Raw genomic sequence first — 21,928 nt, forward strand, 5'->3', positions numbered from 1 at the left:
TCGTATCGATAATATTTGTATATAGAGCCACAAGAGTAAATGAAATTACCAAGTGAATGAGAATTGAAAGAAGAGATCTTGGGTCTGAACCCTAGGCACTCCAACTTTCAGAGGTCTGGGAGAAAAGGAGGATCCACTAAAGACTGAGAAGGAGCAGTAAGAAGAACTGGGATTGTAGAGTTCTAGAAGTGAAGTAGAGCCTTTCAAAATGGAAGGAATAATCAACTGTGTTAGATGCTGCTAGTAGGTGTAGTAAGATGAGGATTTGAGACTTGGTCATTGAATTTAGCAATGTGCAAATTATTAGTGACCTTGAGCAATTTTGGTGGGGTGGTTGGGTGAAAGCTTGGTTGGAATAGGATTCTAAGAGGTGAGAGGAGAAAGTGGAATCAAGGAATTTTTAAAAAAATTTTGTATTAAGTGAGAAGCGGAGAGGCAGATAGACTCCTGCATGCGCTCGACCGGGATCCCAGATGCTCTGCCTGTCTGAGGCCATTACTGTGTTGCGACTGGAGCCATATTTGCGCCTGAGGCGAGGCCATGGTGCCATTCTCAGCACCTGGGCCAGCTTGCTCCAGTGGAGCCTTGGCTGCAGGAGGGGAAGACAAAGATAGAGCGAAGGGAGAGAGGGAAGAGTGGAGAAGCAGATGGTCACTTCTCCTATGTGCCCTGACTGGGAATTGAACCTGGGACATCCACACACCAGGCTGACACTCTACTACTACTGAGCCAACCAGCCAGGGCTGGATCAAGGATTTTTTAAGATGGTAACAACAAAGCAACAGAAAAAGAAGTAGTGGTGACTCAAGACAAACCAAAGGATTGGTACAGAGATCCTTGAGAAAGAGGGTTATGGGAATGTGTACAAGTAAGAGAAGGGCAAGCAGTTTGTAAGTACAGATGCTGATATAGATTTGGTGGTAGAAACTTGATGGTTTTTTTTAAATGCTTCCTTGTAAGATTTTCAGTGACATGTTAAGGTATTCAGCTGAGAATGAGTATGAAAGTGTTAGAGGCTAGGAAAAAGTTGAGGTTGTTGCTAAAAGAGTGAGAGTAAATGAACTTTGGAAATGTGTGACTGCCAGGTAGCATGAGGAGACCATTTGGCCCTGGCCGGTTGGCTCAGTGGTAGAGCATTGGCCTGGCGTGCAGGAGTCCCGGGTTCGATTCCCAGCCAGGGCACACAGGAGAAGCACCCATCTGCTTCTCCACCCCTCCCCCTCTCCTTCCTCTCTGTCTCTCTCTTCCCCTCCTGCAGCCAAGGCTCCATTGGAACAAAGTTGGCCCAGGTGCTGAGGATGGCTCTATGGCCTCTGCCTCAGGTGCTAGAATGGCTCTGGTTGCAACAGAGGGACACCCCAAATGGGCAGAGCATCGCCCCCTGGTGGGCATGCTGGATGGATCCCAGTCAGGCACATGCAGGATTGCCTCCCCGTTTCCAACTTCAGAAAAATACAAAAAAAAAAAAAAGAGACCATTTGCCTGACATGGTGGTACAGTAGTGGATAGTGTGTTGACATGGAAAGCTGAGGTAGCCGGCTTGAGCATGGGATCATCTACATGATCCATGGCCACTGGCTTGGCTTGAGTCCCCCAGTCAAGGCACATATGAGAAGGAATCGATGAACAACTAAAGTGACACAACTACGAGTTGATGCTTCTCATCTCTCTTCTGTCTCTCTGTGTCTCTGTCACACACAGACACACACACAATTTGTTATTCTTGGATATATCTTTAAGATGAAACCAGATATTGTGACTGTGTTTTTCTCTTTGGATGCAGGCACAAAGTAGGTAAAAAATTAGATTTTTACCAGATTTGGGATTTGCCAAGGCACATGACAGAGTAGAGGAGTTGACAATGGAAGACAGTGATAATTTTGATTGATTGTAGAATTTAAGATTGGTAAGTAGGAAAGTGAGGACAAGAAGAAGGTAGTAAGTAGGATCATCATCAAAAGATTACAGGTCCAGCAGAGTTAGAGATTTGTTGGGATATGTGAGAATGTTAAGCTGAAAAAAATAGAGGATTGTGGTCATGTGCAGTGTTTGAAATTGAGATTATTGTGGAATAACAGGAGTCGTTACAAGGTCAGTGTAAGATACCACTGGGAAAGAGTAACTGAGGTAGCATGAAGGAGAAGAATATAGGAGCAGAGTTCAAGGAAATGAGAACCCCCCGGGTATTGGAGGAATGATCTATGTGGATATGAAAGCACCAATAATTAATACAGGAGTTATGTTAGAGGGGTGATGACCCATGAGGTCTAGTAACCTATAGGTCTGTAAATTCCTACAAAGAAGAGAGGTAGTGTGGGTGATACAATCATAACATGAGATTCAGTGCTGAAATAGAATGGAGATGTCCTATAACAACTAGAATAAAAGTTCTATATTCTTTATTATCCTGAATAAAATAAAATTCCCAGTTGATAAAGCATTGAGGTGAAGATTTAAAAAGTTTAAATGTTAGTTTCTTATGGATATATATTAGCAAAGTGGGAAAAAGTTTAGAGGCCTAATTTATCACAGATTATATAAAGATAATTAATTGATTTTTCATGGGCTATTATAAAGAGTAAATGTTTGTGTCTTAACAGATGGGTAATAAGACCAAGATTGGGAAATGTCCTTTAAGAACAAAACAAACCAGATACATTGTAAAAACAACACAAAATACTTGTATCAGGAGTGAAAAACTTTTGCATAAGAAGAGGAGTGGTTCAGAAACTTCACTGCCAAAAGGTGAAAAAAATAGTATGGCTTTTTTATTCACTAAGGATTTATGCAAGCAATGTGAATATAAAGACTGTCTTCATATCCAAAAAGAGATTTCACCTGCAAGCCCTAATGTACAGAAGATTAGAAACACCATAAATACCTCTGTAGTAGGTAAACAGCAACCTTCCAAAAAACACATCACAGGTGAAAATATGAAGAGTAGTTTGGTGTGTCTGACACAAGACCAACTACAACAGATTTTGATGACTGTAAACCAAGGAAATAGATTTGTTTTCCTGACTGAGAATGGAAAGGAAGAGGAAACAAGTAAGACTTTCTAAAGTTTTAATTGATACTAATTTTATTGATATAAAGTGTTTTAGAATTAAGGTTCATTGATGAACATACAATATAATATGTAGACGATGTATTATAGAATTGTACATCTGAAACCAATATATATTAGTTTAAGGATTTTATTAATCCATGTCAGCCCAGTAAATTCAATTAAAAAGTTTCAGGTTCATTGGATTTTACGTAACTGTGCCTCTTAAATTCTCTATTAACAATAATTTTTAAAAATTCTTTTAAAAAAGAACATTCATATGCAGAATTATTTTTATAGTTATAATATGCCATATTTTAATGTTAATGCCCAGAATATTATTATCATGTACCATAACCTTAAGAAACCTAGTTTTCTGTATACTCTAGAAAAGATGTTACTACAAGACACAATGGTACTTATTTTAGAATGTAGGAGGCTTTACTTACATGAAAAATAATTATATAAAGTATTCTAAAAAACTACTACAGTATTTCTAGCAAAAATTGAGGAAACCTTCACTATGAAGATTTGACTTGATTGCTGAAAATGTTGCTTTTCCTGGCCCCCACATTTTGCTTTTCCTAACTCAATCCATGCTAAGGATTGTCAGCACTATCATTTAAAACACAGACTTGGGCCTGACCAGGCAGTGGCGCAGAGAATAGAGCGTCGGACTGGGATATGGAGGACCCAGGTTCGAGACCCCACGGTTGCCAGCTTAAGCCCAAGGTCGCTGGCTCGAGCAAGGGGTCACTTGGTCTACTGTAGCCCCCTGGTCAAGGCACATATGAGAATCCAATCAATGAACAACTAAGGAACCTCAATGAAGAATTGATGTTTCTCATCTCTCTCCCTTCCTGTCTGTCTGTCCCTATCTGTCCCTCCCTCTGACTCTGCCACAAAAAGAATAAAATAAAACACAGACTTGGAAGGAATAGTAGAATGTATTTATTCTGTTTCACTAGTCATAATTATGTTTTTAAAAGCTTTTTTATTTCATCTTTGGGCTAAAGGATTGTGAATATGAGGAGAAATACTAAAAATTTGTGAGGCAATAGTTAAAAAAATAAAAATAAAATTAACAGTTACCAGGAAAAGGCTCCACAACTGGTTTGGAAACCAGGTGGCTCATATACCGATCCAGGGTGCTGATGGAATTTTACTTTTTCTTGGTTTGGAATTATTCTTTATAAAATGAAGGAGATAGATTTTTGTCTTTAAGTCTACAATTCTAGCTCAGTGAACAAAAAATAAAAACTTAGTAGGGATAATGAGAGAGAATATCAACAAAGTTAAAAGTACATTTTACCTAATCATATAATGACCTGCATATCAGATAATGCTTTCTTTTCACTAGTAGTAGAACTAGCTCATTAAGGAGGAATTCAAATTATTTTTGAGCCAAGCAAATAAGTCCTGTATAAAATATTTGGAAGAGATATTATAGCTGGGCGTAGAATGGTCCACGGTCAAGTTTTTCATTGATTTCCCAGCTAAATTAGAAAAGGACATGGTAATAAGTTTTTCATAAAGCTGGTTGCTTTTATTCATTTTAAAGTTATGAATGATGTTTTCATTTATATTTGTAAAAGTGTTGTTGGCAGGAGTAAATAGAGCTTTATTTTTTTGTTGTTGCTTGTTATTTAATACAGGAATTTGTATGGCTGTGGCTATATCTCGGTACCATTTAACCTGTGGGGCCCAGTTTCCTTTTTTGACAAAAAGGGAGCCATAATACCCACTGCAAGGATTTCTGTGATAAGTAATTAATTAGATAATGTGTAAGGCACTGTTTTCTAAACTGTATAGCAGTATACCAAAATAAGATATTGTAATAAACCTAATTTTAGTGTTAATTTTAAAGTATGCATTTTACCTTCTAGGTCAGTACAGTCTACATTTAACCAGTATTCCTAGTCAGCCAAAGGATGGGAACTTGATGGGACTATTCCAAAATCCTGAGGCTGTTTCATATGTGCAGGATGAAAATAAATCTGTTTTAAATAAAAATCAGGAGACATCTAAGCTGTCTGAGGAGAAAATGGCCATGTATGTAACTATCTGTTATTGTGGAGTCATTGCAAATACGGTTTTGCTTTTCTTTGACTTTCTTATGAAATATTTATTCTGAAAACTAAGAGCTAGGTAAAAGTTTATTACTTAATATTTATAGTGTATGTTGTGTAGAAACATATAATAAGGTTTCTGTTGTTTTTTGTGTGTTTTGTCTCAGAGAGAATATATGGAAACCAGCTGACATATTCAGTACTCTAGGGGAAAGAGAACGTGATAGAAATTTGTTGGAAGCAAAAAAAGCCCAGTGGAGGAAGGAGCTTGGTAGGTAATTATTACACTTTTTATTATAGTTTGGTTGGCTTACAGAACATATATTGAGGATGAAATATATCTTTCAGTATAATATCAAAAATCTTGTTTTATAACATTTGCCACCTAGAGCAGTATATTTCAACCACCATTCTGCAGACCAGTCTGCCAGAAATTTCCTGCCTGTTCACAAAGAAGTTAACCACCCTGATATATGAAGATTATTAACCCAGTGATCTTAGTCAAATTTGCTTGTATTCAGGGTGATTTCTGCCTTAGTAGTCTCTGAAATAATTCTCCTATTTTCACCAGTCCCCAAGTGTAATAATTCTCCTATTTTCACCAGTCCTCAAGTGTAAAACGATTGGAAACCACTGATCTAGAGTAGTTCTCTGTAAATGCGTAAGATTTGTGGTTTCACATTTTCTTAGGTTTTATCTTTATGTTTGGCACTCTGGTATGTACAAAAAGCCAGAGGTGAGCATTAATTTCATCAATATCATTCTGGAGCTTCTAGATCTCAAAGATTCCTAAACCATTTTGTTCTTTTTTTAGAGAGAGAAAGACAGGAACGTAGAGAGATGAGAAATATCAACTCATAGGTGCCTTGACTGGGTGCTCCAGCCAAGCCAATGAGTGATCCCTTGCTCAAGCCAGCGACCTTGGGCTCAAGCCAGTGACATTGAGCTTCAAGCCAGAGACCTTTGGGCTTAAGCCGGCAACCTTGGGGTTTCAAACCTGGGTCCTTAGGGTCCCAGGCCTGATATTCTATCCACTGCACCACCACCTGGTCAGGCATTGAGCATCCATTATTGTATTTTTCCATTACAGAAATCCTATGGGTTTAAAGATGGTTTTATTAAAAAATGATTAAGTTCATTTTTTTAAATAATCAAAATGTTCTAATGAAGAATCATTAATATGATATCAAGTGGAATATTCCATACAAAAACATGCTTATTGCTTTTTGTCAGCCTGTAGATACCGCATAACAGAAAAATTTATAATTTCTATTAGGGTCTTAAAATCTCAATAATAAAGAAACTCTCATTACTTCTTGAACTAAACTTAGGGTCCAGAGTCTGGAAAGTATATGAAGTAACAGTTATACCTCTTAGGAATAGCTGTACTAAGAGCATGAACATGGGTTTCACCCTCTTGTGAGGCAGTCATGCTGGGACAGGACAGGTGATCTAGAAAAAGAGCTAAGCAGAAGAAATAGGGAAGCGAAGGTAACAGAAGAATGAAGAAATTAAATGTATGGTAGCAGAGTCAAGATACAGAGATCTAATAAGTGTTTATAGCATGATTTTAATTTTAAAACTTTTAATATAAATTTAGCTTATCAAAATAAAGTACAATACTTCTGAGGTAATATGGAACTGCTTGGAAATGACTGAAATATTTTATATTTTAATTACTATCTTAAAAATGCAATTTACTTTCTTTTACTTGATACTGTTAGAAAAACATATCTTGGTCCTGGCCAGTTAGCTCAGTTGGTTAAGAGCATTGTCTTGAAATGACAAGGTTGCAGATTCAATCCCCAGTCAGGATATAAACAGGAAGCAATTAATGAATACATGACTGAGTGGAACAACAAATGGATGCTTCCCTTCCCTTCCCCTCTCCCTTTCTCTGTCTCTAGTATGAATAAAAAAACCCCAAAATTAGACCTGGCTGTGTTGGTCAGTTAGTTGGAGCATCATCCTAGAGGACGAAGGTTGCCAGTTCATTTCCCAGGTCAGGGCACATAGAGGAGCAGCTTGATGTTCCTGTCTCTCTCCCTGCCTCTCTCTCCAAAAATCCGTAAAATGCACCTTTCTTTGTTAAAGCTATGCTTCATTAATTTTCTTGGAATTTAAATTTATATGCTGTATCTCTGAAGTTTTAGGAACTACTGATTTGGACCTAGTTTGTTTATATTGGTCTGTTAGACATAAGATTTTTTTTTTTTTGTATTTTTCTGAAGTTGAAAGCGGGGAGGCAGTCAGACAGACTCCCGCATGTGCCCGACCGGGATCCACCCAGCACACCCACCAGGGGGCGATGCTCTGCCCATCAGGGGCGTTGCTCTGTTGTGACCAGAGCCACTCCAGCACCTGAGGCAGAGGCCATGAAGCCATTCTCAGCGCCCCGGGGCCAACTTTGCTCCAGTGGAGCCTTGGCTGCAGGAAGGGAAGAGAGAGACAGAGAGGAAGGAGAGGGGGAGGGGTGAAGAAGCAGATGGGCACTTCTGTGTGCCCTGGCCGGGAATTGAACCTGGTACTCCTGCATGCCGACCGACGCTCTACCACTGAGCCAACTGGCCAGGGCTAGACATAAGATTTTGTTTATACTTTTCTCCTGTTATGGCTGACATTTATCAAATATTTTGTGCTAGGCCATATACTGAAATTAGCACATTTATTACTCTTTTTACAGAAGAACAAATAGGTTTAAAGAGGTAAACGTTGAACTTGGATTAGACTTCCCATGATTCTTTGAATCCAGAATTCAGCTGTTTTTTGTTTGTTTTGGGGTTTTTTTTTGAGAGATGCAGACAGACAGGAAGGGAGAGAGGAAAGAGGCATTAACTCATAGTTGCATCACTTTAGTCGCTCATTGATTGCTTCTCATAAGTGCTTTGGCTGGCGGGCTCAAGCCAACTCAAGCCAAGCCAGGGACCCCTTGCTCAAGCCAGCATCTTTGGGCTTCCAGCTGGTAACCTTGACATGATCGTTGACATGATCCCACCCTCAAGCCAACGACCTTGTGGTTTCGAACCTGGGACATCAGCATCCCAGGTTGATGCTCTATCCACTGTGCCACCACTGGGCAGGCCAGAGTTCTAGGTTTTAAGTCTCTTAATAATTAAACAAACATTATAGGAAAATTATATTAGTATAATATAAAATATGTTCTGAGAAAATTTGTTTTTTTTGTTTGTTTGTTTGTATTTTTCTGAAGTTGGAAACGGGGAGGTAGACAGACTCCTGCATGCGCCCGACCCGGATCCACCTGGCATGCCTACCAGGGGGCGATGCTCTGCCCATCTGGGGCGTTGCTCTATTGCAACCAGGACCATTCTAGCGCCTGAGGCAGAGGCCATGGAGCCATCCTCAGCGCCCGGGCCAACTTTGCTCCAATGGAGCCTTGGCTGCGGGAGGGGAAGAGAGAGACAGAGAGGAAGGAGAGGGGGAGGGGTGGAGAAGCAGATGGGTGCTTCTCCTGTGTGCCCTGGCTGGGAATCGAACCCGGGATTCCTGCACGCCAGGCCGACACTCCACCACTGAGCCAACCGGCCAGGGCCAGAAAATTTGTTTTTATTGATAATTGTAATAAAATAAACACTTTTACATCCATTTGTGCCATACTTAATTTTGGTTCTGATTAAATGTTTTGTTTTGTTTTTATTCCATATGCCTTAAAATTCTTCTCTGTCTTGTGAGTTAATCTCTTCCCTACAAAACAGTTTTAATCTGTATTGGAATCTGCACTCTTTAAGAAGGTCATGATTTGTTTACATAATTTTTTTACAGTTTTGTACATTTTTTAAAAAAGGACATTATTTACAGATGAACAGGTTGCTCTAAAGAAGAAAGAAAAAGAAGGTCCAGAAAAACGGAATAATCCTTGGAAAAAATCTGAAAGTAATAAAATAGTATGGGAAGAACTTCAAATTCTTGACCAGTCGAAGGTAAGAGTATCAAAATCAGGCATTTATGGAATGTGAGACATTTTAATTGTAGTTTTTAAATGTTAAGCCATGTTCATATCATAAAGCTTATTTTTTAAGCATATTTATTTTTTAAAATGCTTTTCATATATTTGAAAACAGTGTTATTTTGAATTTAATTATTTCCTCAACAAGTCTCTGTTTGCATTCTATGAATTGTCTCACTCTGTCAGTAGGTGAGTGTAGAGACCCCAGGCACCATCTTCAGGCTCCTATAAAATAATTTGACAATTTTTTAGATGGCCATAAAATTCTACTATTGACCATGTGGTATCCATCATAGGGTTATCGAATCAAACATAAGTAGGTACCAGGTACCCCTCAGGTCTTGCTTTGGTGACATTTAAATTTTGCCCATGTGTTAGATAAGATGAAGAAAATGTGCCCTTGTTTTTTATTTGTTTTTAGACTTTTGCTAGTGTTTCCAGCATTCTGTCACAGTCTTCCAGTCAGGTAGCTGTAGTCTAGGCTGATGGGAACTCACTATCTAGAGCTAGTCAGATTTTAGAGGTAAATCCTAAGAGTCATTACCTGGAATATATACGATTTTTAGTATTTGATCACTAGTAACTTATTTTCCTTGAAGGAATGGGTCTAAGTACTCTTATTTTTAATTAACAGTTAATTTTTACTGAGTACGTTGTACTCAAGTTTAAAAAGGTTATTAACTATTTCTTTTTTACACATATAAATCTTTCTTCCTCGTGGGTATTTAAATTTTAACAAATGTATTCCTTATTAGGGGAGCCCTGGAAGCTTATGTTCAATCAATAAGTAGAGAAGGCAAAGAATTTGCACCAGTTCATCCCATAATTGTTCATCTGCTTCAAAAGCTATGTCTGCTCTTCAGTAATAACATAAAGTATTTTTTAATGTTTATTATATTATTATTATTTTTTTTTGACAGAGTCAGAGAGAGTATCTCAGAAACGGACAAATAGGAACAGACAGACAGGAAGGGAGAGAGATGAGAAGTATCAATTTTTCGTTGCAGCACCTTAGTTGTTCATTGATTACTTTCTCATATGTGCCTTGACCGGGGGCCTACAACAGAGTGAGTAACCCCTTGCTCAAGCTAGTGACCTTGGGCTCAAGCTGGTGAGCTTTGCTCCAACCAGATGAACCTGCACTCAAGCAACCTCGAGGTCTTGAACCTGGTCCTCCGCATCCCAGTCTGATGCTCTATCCACTGTGCCACCACCTGGTCAGGCTATTTTATTGATTTTAGAAAGTGGGGAAGAGTGAGAGAGAGACAGAAACAGTCTGTTCCTGTATGTACCCTGACTGGAGATTGAACCGGCAACCTCTGTCTTCGGGACAATACTCAAACCCACTGAGCTATCTGTCCAGGGCGTGAAGTATTTCTTTATCTCCATTATGTGCTAACCCATTCAGGCTTGGCAGTTAAGCTAACACATACTGTAAAAGATCTAGCTACTATTCACTTTTTAAAGAATGTAAGCAACTTTTCTGTATTTCCTATTGATCTTTTTCTGTTTATCTCTTTACCCTTCTACTTAAGGAACACAAAATATCAAAAATCACCACTACCTTCAAACTCTCAGGACCTTATTTTCCATAAAGACATCCAACTCTTTTTTTCTCCTTTCAGGCTAGCTAAAATATCTATCACATAACTGAGTCCCACTGTCAGTACGTACTGCATTTTAAGGTATATGATCAAGTTGTACAGGAAGTACTATGCTTACCCCAACCAACTTTCTTCCTCACTAGATATGTAGCCCATTGGTTTCCATATCTGGCTGCACATTACAATCAGTTCCAGAAGCTTTAAAAAATCCTGATATTTATTGGTACTCCATATTAACACATCTGGGGTAGGAGCTGAACATTAGGATTATTTTAAAAATACCCAAGTGTTCCAGTTAAAAGCAATTTTTACTCTACAAAGATCCTGATAAATAGATTATGTAAAAAGAGAGTTCTTATAGCTAAAGTACATTCTTGAGAATAATCAATTCTGCATTCTTAGCTCTAATATTGGTCCAGAACAGTTATTGGTCAGCTATTAGGTAGTCTTGGTAGCATGGAGGATGGGCACCAAGAAGTCTGATCACATCTCGTGATTGGGATAGTAGATGTCAGGTGGTCTGTATACAGGAGGCTTTGAGGGGGTAATCAGAGGGTTAATAGGTTCCTTTCCTCTCTTCTTGATTCTCAGTCTCCCTACACCTGTTGAATAGCCCTATATTCTCATCTCTATATTGTTCAGCCCAAACATACCTTTATACTTTGCAGCTTAAAACTCCTTTATGTTTCTAAGAAATTTGCTTACAGCTTCAGCCTTTTTGAGATCTTTACCTTCTTAAAACTTGTCTTATCCTAATGACTACTTCTCCCTGAGAAGTCCTTTAAGTGCAGGGAGAATATTCTAATGTACTCTCTAAGGTAATATGAAGCTGTCATTCTACTAGATTCTTCTTGCTACCACCAAACCATAGTTCTTTAGTTGACCAACAAAAAATTCCACTTGATTTTTTTCTTTTTATTGTTTACCTTTTATTGTGTTAAACATGTAACATTTCTTATCATTTTAATCATTGTAATGATTAAAGTTCATTGGCATTATATATTTACATTGTCACGCAACCATTACCACTGTCCCAATGTTTTAATCATTCCAGATTGAAACTACCCATTAAACAATAACTCCCCATTTCTCTCTGCCTAGCCTCAGGTGATCACCATTCTTTTTGTTTGTATGAAGTTGACTATTCTAGGTACCTTTAATTGGAATCACACAATATTTTTTTGTCTGGTACATTTTAATTAGCATAATGTTTTTAGGGTTTGTCCAAGTTGTAGTATACATTAGAATTGTATTTCTGTTTAAGGCTAAATGATATTCCATTGTATGTACAAAACTACATTTTGTTCATCCAAATGTTGGCAGACATTTGAGTTGTTACCTCTTTTCAGCTATTAGGAATAATGCTGATGTGAACATTAGTGTACATGTGGTAATTTTATGTTTAATTTTTTTATGTTAGATTCTTACCAGTTTTAATTTGATGGTTTTATGTTACTGTTTTCCGCAGCTGCTGCACCATTGTACATTCCCAACAACAGTGCACAAGGGTCTAATTTCTCCACATCCTCACCAATACTTACTTTCTTTTTTCTTTTGAGAACTGCCCTACTAATAGATGGAAAGTGGTATCTTATTGTAGTTTGTTTTTTTTTGTTGTTTTTTTGGGGGTATTTTTTCTGAAGTTGGAAACGGGGAGGTAGTCAGACAGACTCCCGCATGCACCTAACCAGGATCTACTTGGCATGCCCACCAGGGGGCAATACTCTGCCCATCTGGGGCGCCGCTCTTTTGCAACCAGAGCCATTCTAGCGCCTGAGGCAGAGGCCATAGAGCCATCCTCAGCGCCTGGGCCAACTTTGCTCCAATGGAGCCTTGGCTGCCCGGGGGGGGGGGGGGGGGGGGGGGGGGGGGAGACAGAGAGGAAGGAGAGGGGGAGGGGTGGAGAAGCAGATGGGCACCTCTCCTGTGTGCCCTGGCCGGAAATTGAACCTGGGACTCCTGCACGCCAGGCCAACTCTCTACCACTGAGCCTACCGGCCAGGGTCTATTATTGTAGTTTTGATTTGCCTTTCCCTAATGATTAGTGATATTCAGCATTTTTTTTCATTTGTATTTTGGGGATGTCTATATTTTCTTAGAAGAAACGTCAGTAAATACTTTGCATATTTTTGAGTTGGGTTTTGTTGTTGAGTTGTAGGAATTCTTTATATATTCTGGATATTAATTCCTTATCAGATATGTTTGCAGATATTTTTTTTCTACTTTTTTCTGTTGCCTGTGCTTTTGGTTTCATATCTAAGAAATCATTGTCAAATCTGATATCGGGGTTTTTCTCATTTATTTTCTTGTTAGAATTTTATAGTTTTAGTTCTTATGTTTAAGTCTTTGATCCATTTTAATTTTTGTCTATACCACTCCATTTCTTTATGTAGATGTCCAGTTTTCCCAGTACGATTTGTTGAAAAAACTGTGCTTTCCCCATTAAATAGTCTTGACACCCTTGTTGAAAATCATTTGACTACATACATATGTGAGAATTTATTTCTGGGCTCTCGATTCTGTTTCATTGTTCTGTATACCTGTTTTTTATCCTACTTACTGTTTTTTGTGTTTTTTTTTTTGTTTTACCATATCTTTGTTTTGAAAGGAGAAAGTGTGAGTCCTCCGATTTTGTTCTTTTTCAATATTGTTTTAGCAATTAAGGGTCTCTTGAGATACCATGTAAATTTTAAGGATAGATAGCTATTTCTACAAAAAAGCTTCAAGATTTTCTTAAGGGTTGCATTGAGAATACAGATTGCTTTTAGGTAATCTTACAACATTAAGTATTCCAGTTTGTGAACACAAAATATTTTTCCATGCATTTGTGTCTTTAATTTCCATCAGCAATGGTTTGTTGTTTTCAAGATACACGTATTTTGCCTACTTATTCCTAAATATTTTATTCTTTTTGATGCTAGTATACATAGGTTTGTTTTCTTATTTCCTTTTCCCAAATATGTGACTTATATTTCTGTGTTGGTTTTGTATACTGCAACTTTGCTTAATTTGTTTATTCTAACAGGTTTTTGTGTGTTTGTATATGTGTGTGTATAATCTTGTGAGTGGTAGTCATTGTATATCACATGAGCTTGATGTAAATCCTTCAGATTGTTTTATTAATGAGTAGATACAGAAATACTGATATGCATTAATGAACAAAACATTCCTATATGTGTAATCATGACTGAAGCATATATATCTTTTCTTTTTTTGACTTTTTAACTTTAAAAATATAATGTAATATTTCTAACATGCAAAAGGATGTAAAGGACGATATAAAAACACTTTTCTATCATGTCATGAACCAGAAAGAGCCCATTATGTCATATAGTTCAGATTCAGCAAGAATTTCTGTGGATTTATATCACTAATGGGATAAGAGTTTTAAAAGTAGGTCATAAAATCCAGTAGAATAAAAATGGAATATCTGGAATTTATATTCCTGTTGTCAGATTACTTTAGAATCCTGGGAATAGTGTTTATGGATTATGTGGCCCTTCCCACAGAAGAACTGGAATGTGACTAAATTGTAATCTAGTCCCATTTTGTTCCTACCTGGGGACTGGACCAAGAGTGGGTCTGCCTCAGGCTACCCAGTAGTGGGTGGGTTCCTGACTTCATGAAGGAAAGATTTCACAGCATGAGCCCAGGTGATTCTGAAAGTACATTTATTAAAGCTGGGGAAAATAAAGGAAGGGCTTAGGATAGAAGCAACAGGAGAGAGCCTGTGTGGGCTCCTTTGGGTCTCTGGAAAGTCAGAGGAAAAGGAAGCCTTGGAGACAGGTTCAAGGGGTAAGCCTGGGACGAGCTGCCACTGCCCACTACTCCCCTGGTCAAGTCTTTGTGGGGGCCCTTAAAGTAAGAGAGAAAGGGATGGGCATGCCCTAGAGGGAGTTTGCTGCTGGGTTCTTTGTCTTGAAGCTTTTTATCTTTAGCTGCAGGGAATTCTAGGGGAGATTCTGGGAGGGTCTTAACAGAATATTTATTAGCTTTCAGATGTGTCTTTCCATATGTTGGTTTATTAAAATATGTATAAAGAGGTGTCAGGGTTATTTTCTGATTAATTTTTTAAAATGTTATTAAAGAGGGACTGGGACCTGAGACAATCTGGAATTTGTAAACCATATATTTTTAAGTGTCTTTGGTTAAGGAAGGTAAAACCTTGTGATTCATTAGCTGGCTGTAAATTGCTAAAATTATTGGGCCTTGTTTAATTAGTCTGTCTCAGTTTCCCTTACTCCACTTGTCAAGGAATTTCTCTACCTTTTTACTATCCTGCCTAAAATTCTACTGATGGCCTCATTTCAGAAGAAACAAAAAACAGTAGCCTGAACAAAATGAGCCACTCCTGGCCAAACCTTCCTTTTGCCTCTCTATACTGGGCAGTCTTGGAATCAAGGGAACTCTATCTTAGTCCTCCAGAATGAACTCTATTATTGAAAACTGGGTAGATATCTTTGCCTTACCAGAAATAGAATTAAGGAAATGGAATTGTTTGAAGGCCTCTTAGTCAAGAAGTATATTTGGCATTTCACATACTTGTGCCTCTGGTTTTAGAATAAGAATGCAGGTGTGGGAGAGCACCAAGAGTAACTTGTACACCTTAACTACCCATAACATTCGATCTTGATAAATCTCTGTTTAAGGAATGGGAAATGGGAAAAAATGGAGACTATGAAAATTATTCAGCACTAGAAAGGGGTTATCAGCTATGTACTCAGGAATACCTCTCATAAGAAATATATCCTGTTGTGAAGCAGGAAATTTTTAAAAGAAAATGCTGACTTCATTTTTATTTATTTCTATCTTATTCCACAAAGGACTTGAAATGGTCAGGAAATCCTTGTGCAAGAATAAGCCTGCCTGACCAGGTGGTGGCACAGTGGATAGAGTGTTGGACTGTGACGCAGAGGACCCAGGTTTGAAACCCCATGGTCACTGGCTTGAGTCAAAGGTCACTGATTTGAAGCCCAAGATTGCTGGCTTGAGCAAGGATTCACTTGCTCTGCTGGAGTTCCCTGTCAAGGCACATAATGAGAAAGCAATAATTGAACAACTAAGGTGCTGCAAGAAAAAATTGATGCTTCTCATCTCTCTCTCTTCCTATCTGTCTCTCCCTATCTGTTCCTCTCTCTGATCTTTCTGTCTCTGTAAAAAAAAAGAATAAGCCCAAGATAAGAGAGTAGAATAAAACCAAGAATAAATTGAAATCACAGTAAGCAAGAGGAAAAAAATCACTGTGGGGACACTCCACTGAATATAGGAAGAATTTTAAAAAGAGATGTAAAGTCTGACAAAAGATACTATGAATGAATAGCTGATGAAGATAAAAGTTTGAGTGATTGAGTTTTCCAAAGAAGAAAATAGCAAATAAGAATACTAATAACAAATATCAGAGAAAATACTTTCTGGACCAAAGAGAAAAATTAAGCCAAAGGATTCAAAAGAAGCTAATTGGAAGATAGATCCTAAGTGTTCGAATTTCAAGATTTATAGACTTCTTAAAGCTTTTAAACATAAGGCAAGGAACAAATAAGTTAGCCTTAGATTTCTTCTCTATAGGTGATAGAGCAGTATTTATAAAGAAATATTATGGCTCTGGCTGGTTTGCTCAGCAGTAGAGTGTCAGCCTGCCATGTGGAAGTTCCAGGTTCGATTCCCAGTCAGGGCACGCAAGAGAAGCAATCATCTGCTTCGCCCCTACTCCCCCCCTTTTTTCTCTCTTTTCCCACAGCCATGGCTCGAATGGTTTGAGCAAATTGACCCCAGCTACTGAGGATGGCTCCATGGCCTTGCCACATTTGCTTGAGCAGTTGAGCAATGACCCCAAATGGGCAGATCATTCCTCTGTAGGGGGCTTGCTGGGTGTATCCTGGTTGGGGTGCATGCAAGAGTCTGTCTGCCTCCCTGCCTTTCAATTAAAAAATTATATATATATATATATTATAAAATAAAGACTAGGACTAAAAAATTTAATGCCTAAACATGTTTACTTATAAAAGGAACATAAAGATCTGCAAGAATTTATAAAAATACTCCTTCCAAGGATCTTTCCCTGATTTATTTTTGTTTGTTTAAGGAAAAGTTTTTACAGATTATTTTGTGTTAGAAAAGTGAATCAAAATTGAAACAATTAATTTATAGCTTAAAGAATATATAGGTGACAACGTCTCCAAGACATTGCAAAACAAAAAAGGTAAATTGCTGATATAACCATATCTATATTTAAAGAAAAAAACCGAAAGACCAGCATAATGAATACATAGGTGAAAAAACAACAGATTGTTGGCGTTGTCTAATTGTGGTGAAGAGTAGTAGAAACAAAGGGAAACTTTCCAGTTTCATTTTTTTGCTTTAATTTTGCTAGAATATTCTGCGGGTTATTAATGTGTTGCGTGATCTTTCTGTAAAGACATAGCAAATATTTTGAAAAGCAGATAAAGGTTTAAGAATGTAGAAAACATAGGAACTACTACTATAAGTATAAACAGAATATCTACCAACATAAAAATGAAGATGGTGTAAGGAGCCTCTGGGACAATAAAAAGTGTACTAACATTCACTTCATGGGGGTGCAGGATAGGAGAAGAGGGCAAGAAGTTGAAAACCTTTTTGAAAAGATGATTACAGAAAACTTTCCTAAACTGGTGCAGGAAAAGTCCAGGAAGCAAGAGAGTCTCAAACAAGATGAACCCAAAGGGGCCCACACCAAGACATATCATAATTAAAATGCCAAAGGTTAATGACAGAGAACCTTAAAAACAATAAGAGCCTGGCTGGGTAGTGGCGCAGTGGATAGAGCATCATACTGGGACACAGAGGACCCACGTTTGAAATCCCAAGGTCGCCAGCTTGAGCCCAGGGTTGCTGGCTTGAGGCTTGAGCAAGGGTCACTCGGTCTGCTGTAAACCCCCGCCCCGTCAAGGCACATATGAGAGAGCGGTCAATAAACAACTAAGGTGCCGCAATGAAGAATTGGTGTTTCTCATTTCTCTCCCTTCCTGCCTGTCCATATCTGTCCCTCTCTCTGTCTCTCTCTATCTCTGTCACACACAAAATAACGCAATAAGAGAAAATCAGTTACCTACAAGGGAGCTCCCGTAAAACTCTAAGCAGATTTTTCAAGAGAACCTTTGCAGGCCAGAAGGAAGTGGCACGAAATACTCAATGATAAAAAGTAAGGATAGTGATAAAAAGCAAGGACCTATAACCAAGATTACTGTACCCAGCAAAGCTATCATTGAGAACCACAAGAGATATAAAGATCTTCCCAGACAAAAAGCTAAAAGAGTTCATCACCACCAAACCAGTATTACATAAAATGTTAAAGGGTGGTCTTTAAGAATAAGGAAAGAAAAGATAAATAAGAACAATGAAACCCTGAGGTCACTGGCTTGAGCACGGACTCACCAGTTTGAGCATGGTATTATAGACATGACCCCATGGTCTCTGGCTTGAGCCCAGAAATGGTTTCTGGCTTGAGCAAGGGGTCACTGGCTTGGCTGGAGCCCCCCCCCCAAATCAAGGTACATATGAGAAAGCAATCAATGAACAACTAGGGCACCAGAACTATGAGTTGATGCTTTTCATCTCTCTCCCTTCCTGTCTGTCCCTGTCTCTCGTCATTAAAAAAAACGAAATAAGAAAATAAACAAGAAAATGGCACTAAATACATATCTATCACAGTTGAGTCTAAATACCAAAATAAATGAACAAGCTAACTCAGATACAGATACAGAGAACATTTTGAAGGGTGCCAGATGGCTTGCGGGCAATGGGTGAAAAAGGTGAAGGGATTAAGGTAGTATAAATGGGTTATTACAGAATACTCATGGGGATGTAAAGTACAGCATAGGGAATATAGTCAAAATTTTAATAACTCTGTATGGTGTCAGATGGGTATGAGATTTATCGGGATGAATACTAAGTTATGTAATGTCTAATCATAGGGGTGGACACCTGAAACTAATGTATATCAATATAATTGAATAATAAAAAATGAATTAAAAAAGAATAAGATAAAAAATGCTAACCAAAATAAAGTTGGTATTACAGTAATAAAAATAAAAGTATTGGGGACAGAGTTATAAATATTAATAGAAGACTTGACACCAAGAAGGTATAGGAATTTTTAACATGCATGCGCCTAGTAAAATATATGAAGCAAATAAATGAAGCCTTAACTATATGAATTGAGAAATTGGTAAAAATTTCAGAGAAATTTATACATTCTCTGTTTAAAGGTATATTTCAACATAGAAATCAGCAAGATAGCAAGTTGTTTCTAATGAACGTTTGTCAGATTCTACGTCCAACAATTAGAAAATACTTTTTCTCAAGCACACATGAATATTTATTACAAATGATGCTGTGTTAAGCCATAAAGACTCGGTAAAGTTTTAAGTAGCTATTGTAGACAATGATTTCTAACTACAAAACAAGTAACTTAGAAGTTACTAACAAAAATTTTTTTAAATTACTACATGTTTGGAAATTAAAAATCATACTAAATAATTTGATAATTGAAAAAATAATGAAAATAATCAATTTTTGGAACAGAATAATAGTGGCTACACACATGATTAAGATTCAAGGGGCCCTGGCCAGTTGGCTCAGCTGTAGAGCGTCGGCCTGGCGTGCGGGGGACCCAGGTTCGATTCCCGGCCAGGGCACATAGGAGAAGCACCCATTTGCTTTTCCACCCCCCCTTCCTTCCTCTCTATCTCTCTCTTCCTCTCCCGCAGCCAAGGCTCCATTGGAGCAAAGATGGCCCGGGCGCTGGGGATGGGTCCTTGGCCTCTGCCCCAGGCGCTAGAGTGGCTCTGGTCGCGGCAGAGCGACGCCCCTGGTGGGCGTGCTGGGTGGATCCCGGTTGGGCACTTGCGGGAGTCTGTCTGTCTCTCTCTGTTTCCAGCTTCAGAAAAATACAAAAAAAAAAAAAAAAAAAAAAAAAAAGATTCAAGGGAAATTACATAAAGAAGAAAACCTTTAAGTTGACATACCAGGTGCCCATTTTAAGTTAAATTAAAATTGGAAGAAATAGTTCATGAAAATGGGAGCACCAATGAATAAAATATATAACATACAGAGCTGAAAGTTGTGTCTTTTTAAAGAAGTAATCTGTCAGGAGTGATCAAGAAGACAAAATTGACAGTGAAAAAGCAATTGTAGATAGAAGGTAAATCATTAGTAAATTAATATGCTAACAATAGTAAAACTTACAAAATAAAGTACTATAAAAGTTATAACTAGAGGAACTGTCTTAAAAATGTAAATAGTCTTATAGCTTTTAAAGTAAATGTAGATCTAGTCTAAAAAGTTTTCCCACAAGGGAAACAAAATGCTGCATTGGTTTTACTAACAATTTCTTCCAAACTTTAAAGGAATAAATCCCAAATTTATTTAGATTACCAAGTAGTACAAATAGGGACTAGCCCACAATTAATTTTAAAAGGGTGGTATAAACTTGATATTAAAACCAGAAAAATAACAGAAAAGCAAAATTAGGTTTATTTCTTTCATAAATACACACCCAAAAATTTCAATGAAAATATTAGTAAGATTCAGTAGTAATGTAGCTCTTGAGTAAGATAGGTTCATGTGGTAATTAAGGAAAATTTAAAAATTCACAAGTGTAACTTACCTTTTAACACAATAAAAAATATTTCTATAGATGCCAAGAAGGCATTTGATAAAATTTAACACCAGTTCATTAAGGAAAATGCCCCTGGAAATTAGACTAGAAGGGATTACCAATTGAATATTAAAACCAAAAAAAAAAAAAAAGAGAGAAATTTTAGAAGTATTCCATTTAAAATAAAAAATGAGATAAAGTGCTCACATTATCATTACTATAATGAGAAATCAAAAGAACTGGAAATGGAGAATAATTTGCTAGTTCATAAATCTAGTACCCACACATCATACATCATTATAATATTGACTATGTTCCCTATGCCAGGGGTTGGGAACCTTTTTGGCTGAGAGAGCCATGAACGCCACATATTTTAAAATGTAATTCCATGAGAGCCATACAATATGTTTAACTAAATACAAGTAAACGTATGCATTTTATGTAAGACCAGCACTTTTAAAGTACAATAAGTCTCTGAATTCTTTTTAATGATGTTGTTATGCTGTTGCTAACCAATGATGAATAAAGTACTTCTTACCATTAATGCGATTTTTGGTGCTGCATGGTTTTGCTGATGGCTTTGTAGTCTGGTTGATACGTGGTGAGGTTAAGCTTTATGCAGGCGTTGAGACTTCCATTCGTTAAACATGATCGTAGGTTGGCCTTACCGTTCTTTAGATGTGAAAAAGACTGCTCACATGCATACATAGAGCCAAACATTGTTAGTACAGCAGTACTCACGCTGCAGTGTATGGTATGTGACGGGAAGCACATTCCAAGTTTTTTTGGGGGGTTTTTGTTGGGTTTTTTTGTATTTTTTTTTCTGAAGCTGGAAACGGGGAGAGACAGACTCCCGCATGCGCCCGACCGGGATCCACCCAGCACGCCCACCAGGGGCGATGCTCTGCCCACCAGGGGGCGATGCTGTGCCCCTCCGGGGCGTCGCTCTTTTGCGACCAGAGCCACTCTAGCGCCTGGGGCAGAGGCCAAGGAGCCATCCCCAGCGCCTGGGCCATCTTTGCTCCAATGGAGCCTCGGCTGCGGGAGGGGAAGAGAGAGACAGAGAGGAAGGAGGGGGGGGTGGAGAAGCAAATGGGCACCTCTCCTACATGCCCTGGCCGGGAATCGATCTCGGGTCCCCCGCACGCCAGGCCGACGCTCTACCGCTGAGCCAACAGGCCAGGGCCACGTTCCAAGTTTTGACAATCAGCTGGTCCACAGGTTGAAGTTTTTTCATTTCTCCATACTTCTGTTTGCCCGCCATCTCTGCTGGCTGTCATCCAAGTCTTTCCAAATCTTCATTCAGTGACTTGAATTTATTCACCCACATGTCTGAGGCCTTCAGGTCAGCAGCTCGTAGCTCAAAATCTCTGACGGAGACACCGGGGATGTAACTCAGGTCGGCACTGTCCACTGCACACTCATGTGGACGGGTGATGTACTTAAGACGAGTGCGCTCACGAAATTCTCCAAAGTACTCTTTGAATGACTGTAGGAGATTAGATGTGAAGCCTGCTAGCTGCTGGAGATCAAGATGTTGAGCAGGGTCACTTGCTGTGCATGCATCTTTAAACCCTCCCAGTTTTTCAAAGTGTAGTAAACGACCTG

The 21,928-nt window shown here is 38.4% G+C and overlaps 1 protein-coding gene across 10 annotated transcripts in view; it reads left to right on the forward strand.

Moving 5' to 3' along the window:
• CCDC66 (coiled-coil domain containing 66) overlaps positions 1-21,928 on the forward strand; it is a 63,562-nt gene that overhangs the window by 10,587 nt on the left and 31,047 nt on the right. For 7 of the 10 annotated variants that reach the window (XM_066246124.1, XM_066246125.1, XM_066246126.1 and 4 more), the window contains 5 exons: positions 2,601-3,048; positions 4,933-5,098; positions 5,283-5,386; positions 8,932-9,053; positions 15,507-15,605. In XM_066246124.1, the coding sequence (XP_066102221.1) occupies positions 2,601-3,048; positions 4,933-5,098; positions 5,283-5,386; positions 8,932-9,053; positions 15,507-15,605 (939 nt within the window). The remainder of the gene's footprint in view (positions 1-2,600; positions 3,049-4,932; positions 5,099-5,282; positions 5,387-8,931; positions 9,054-15,506; positions 15,606-21,928) is intronic. The other 3 variants (XM_066246129.1, XM_066246133.1, XM_066246134.1) reach the window with 2 other exon arrangements.

The sequence above is a fragment of the Saccopteryx bilineata genome, chromosome 10, assembly GCF_036850765.1.
Source record: "Saccopteryx bilineata isolate mSacBil1 chromosome 10, mSacBil1_pri_phased_curated, whole genome shotgun sequence".
Lineage (NCBI taxonomy): Eukaryota > Metazoa > Chordata > Mammalia > Chiroptera > Emballonuridae > Saccopteryx > Saccopteryx bilineata.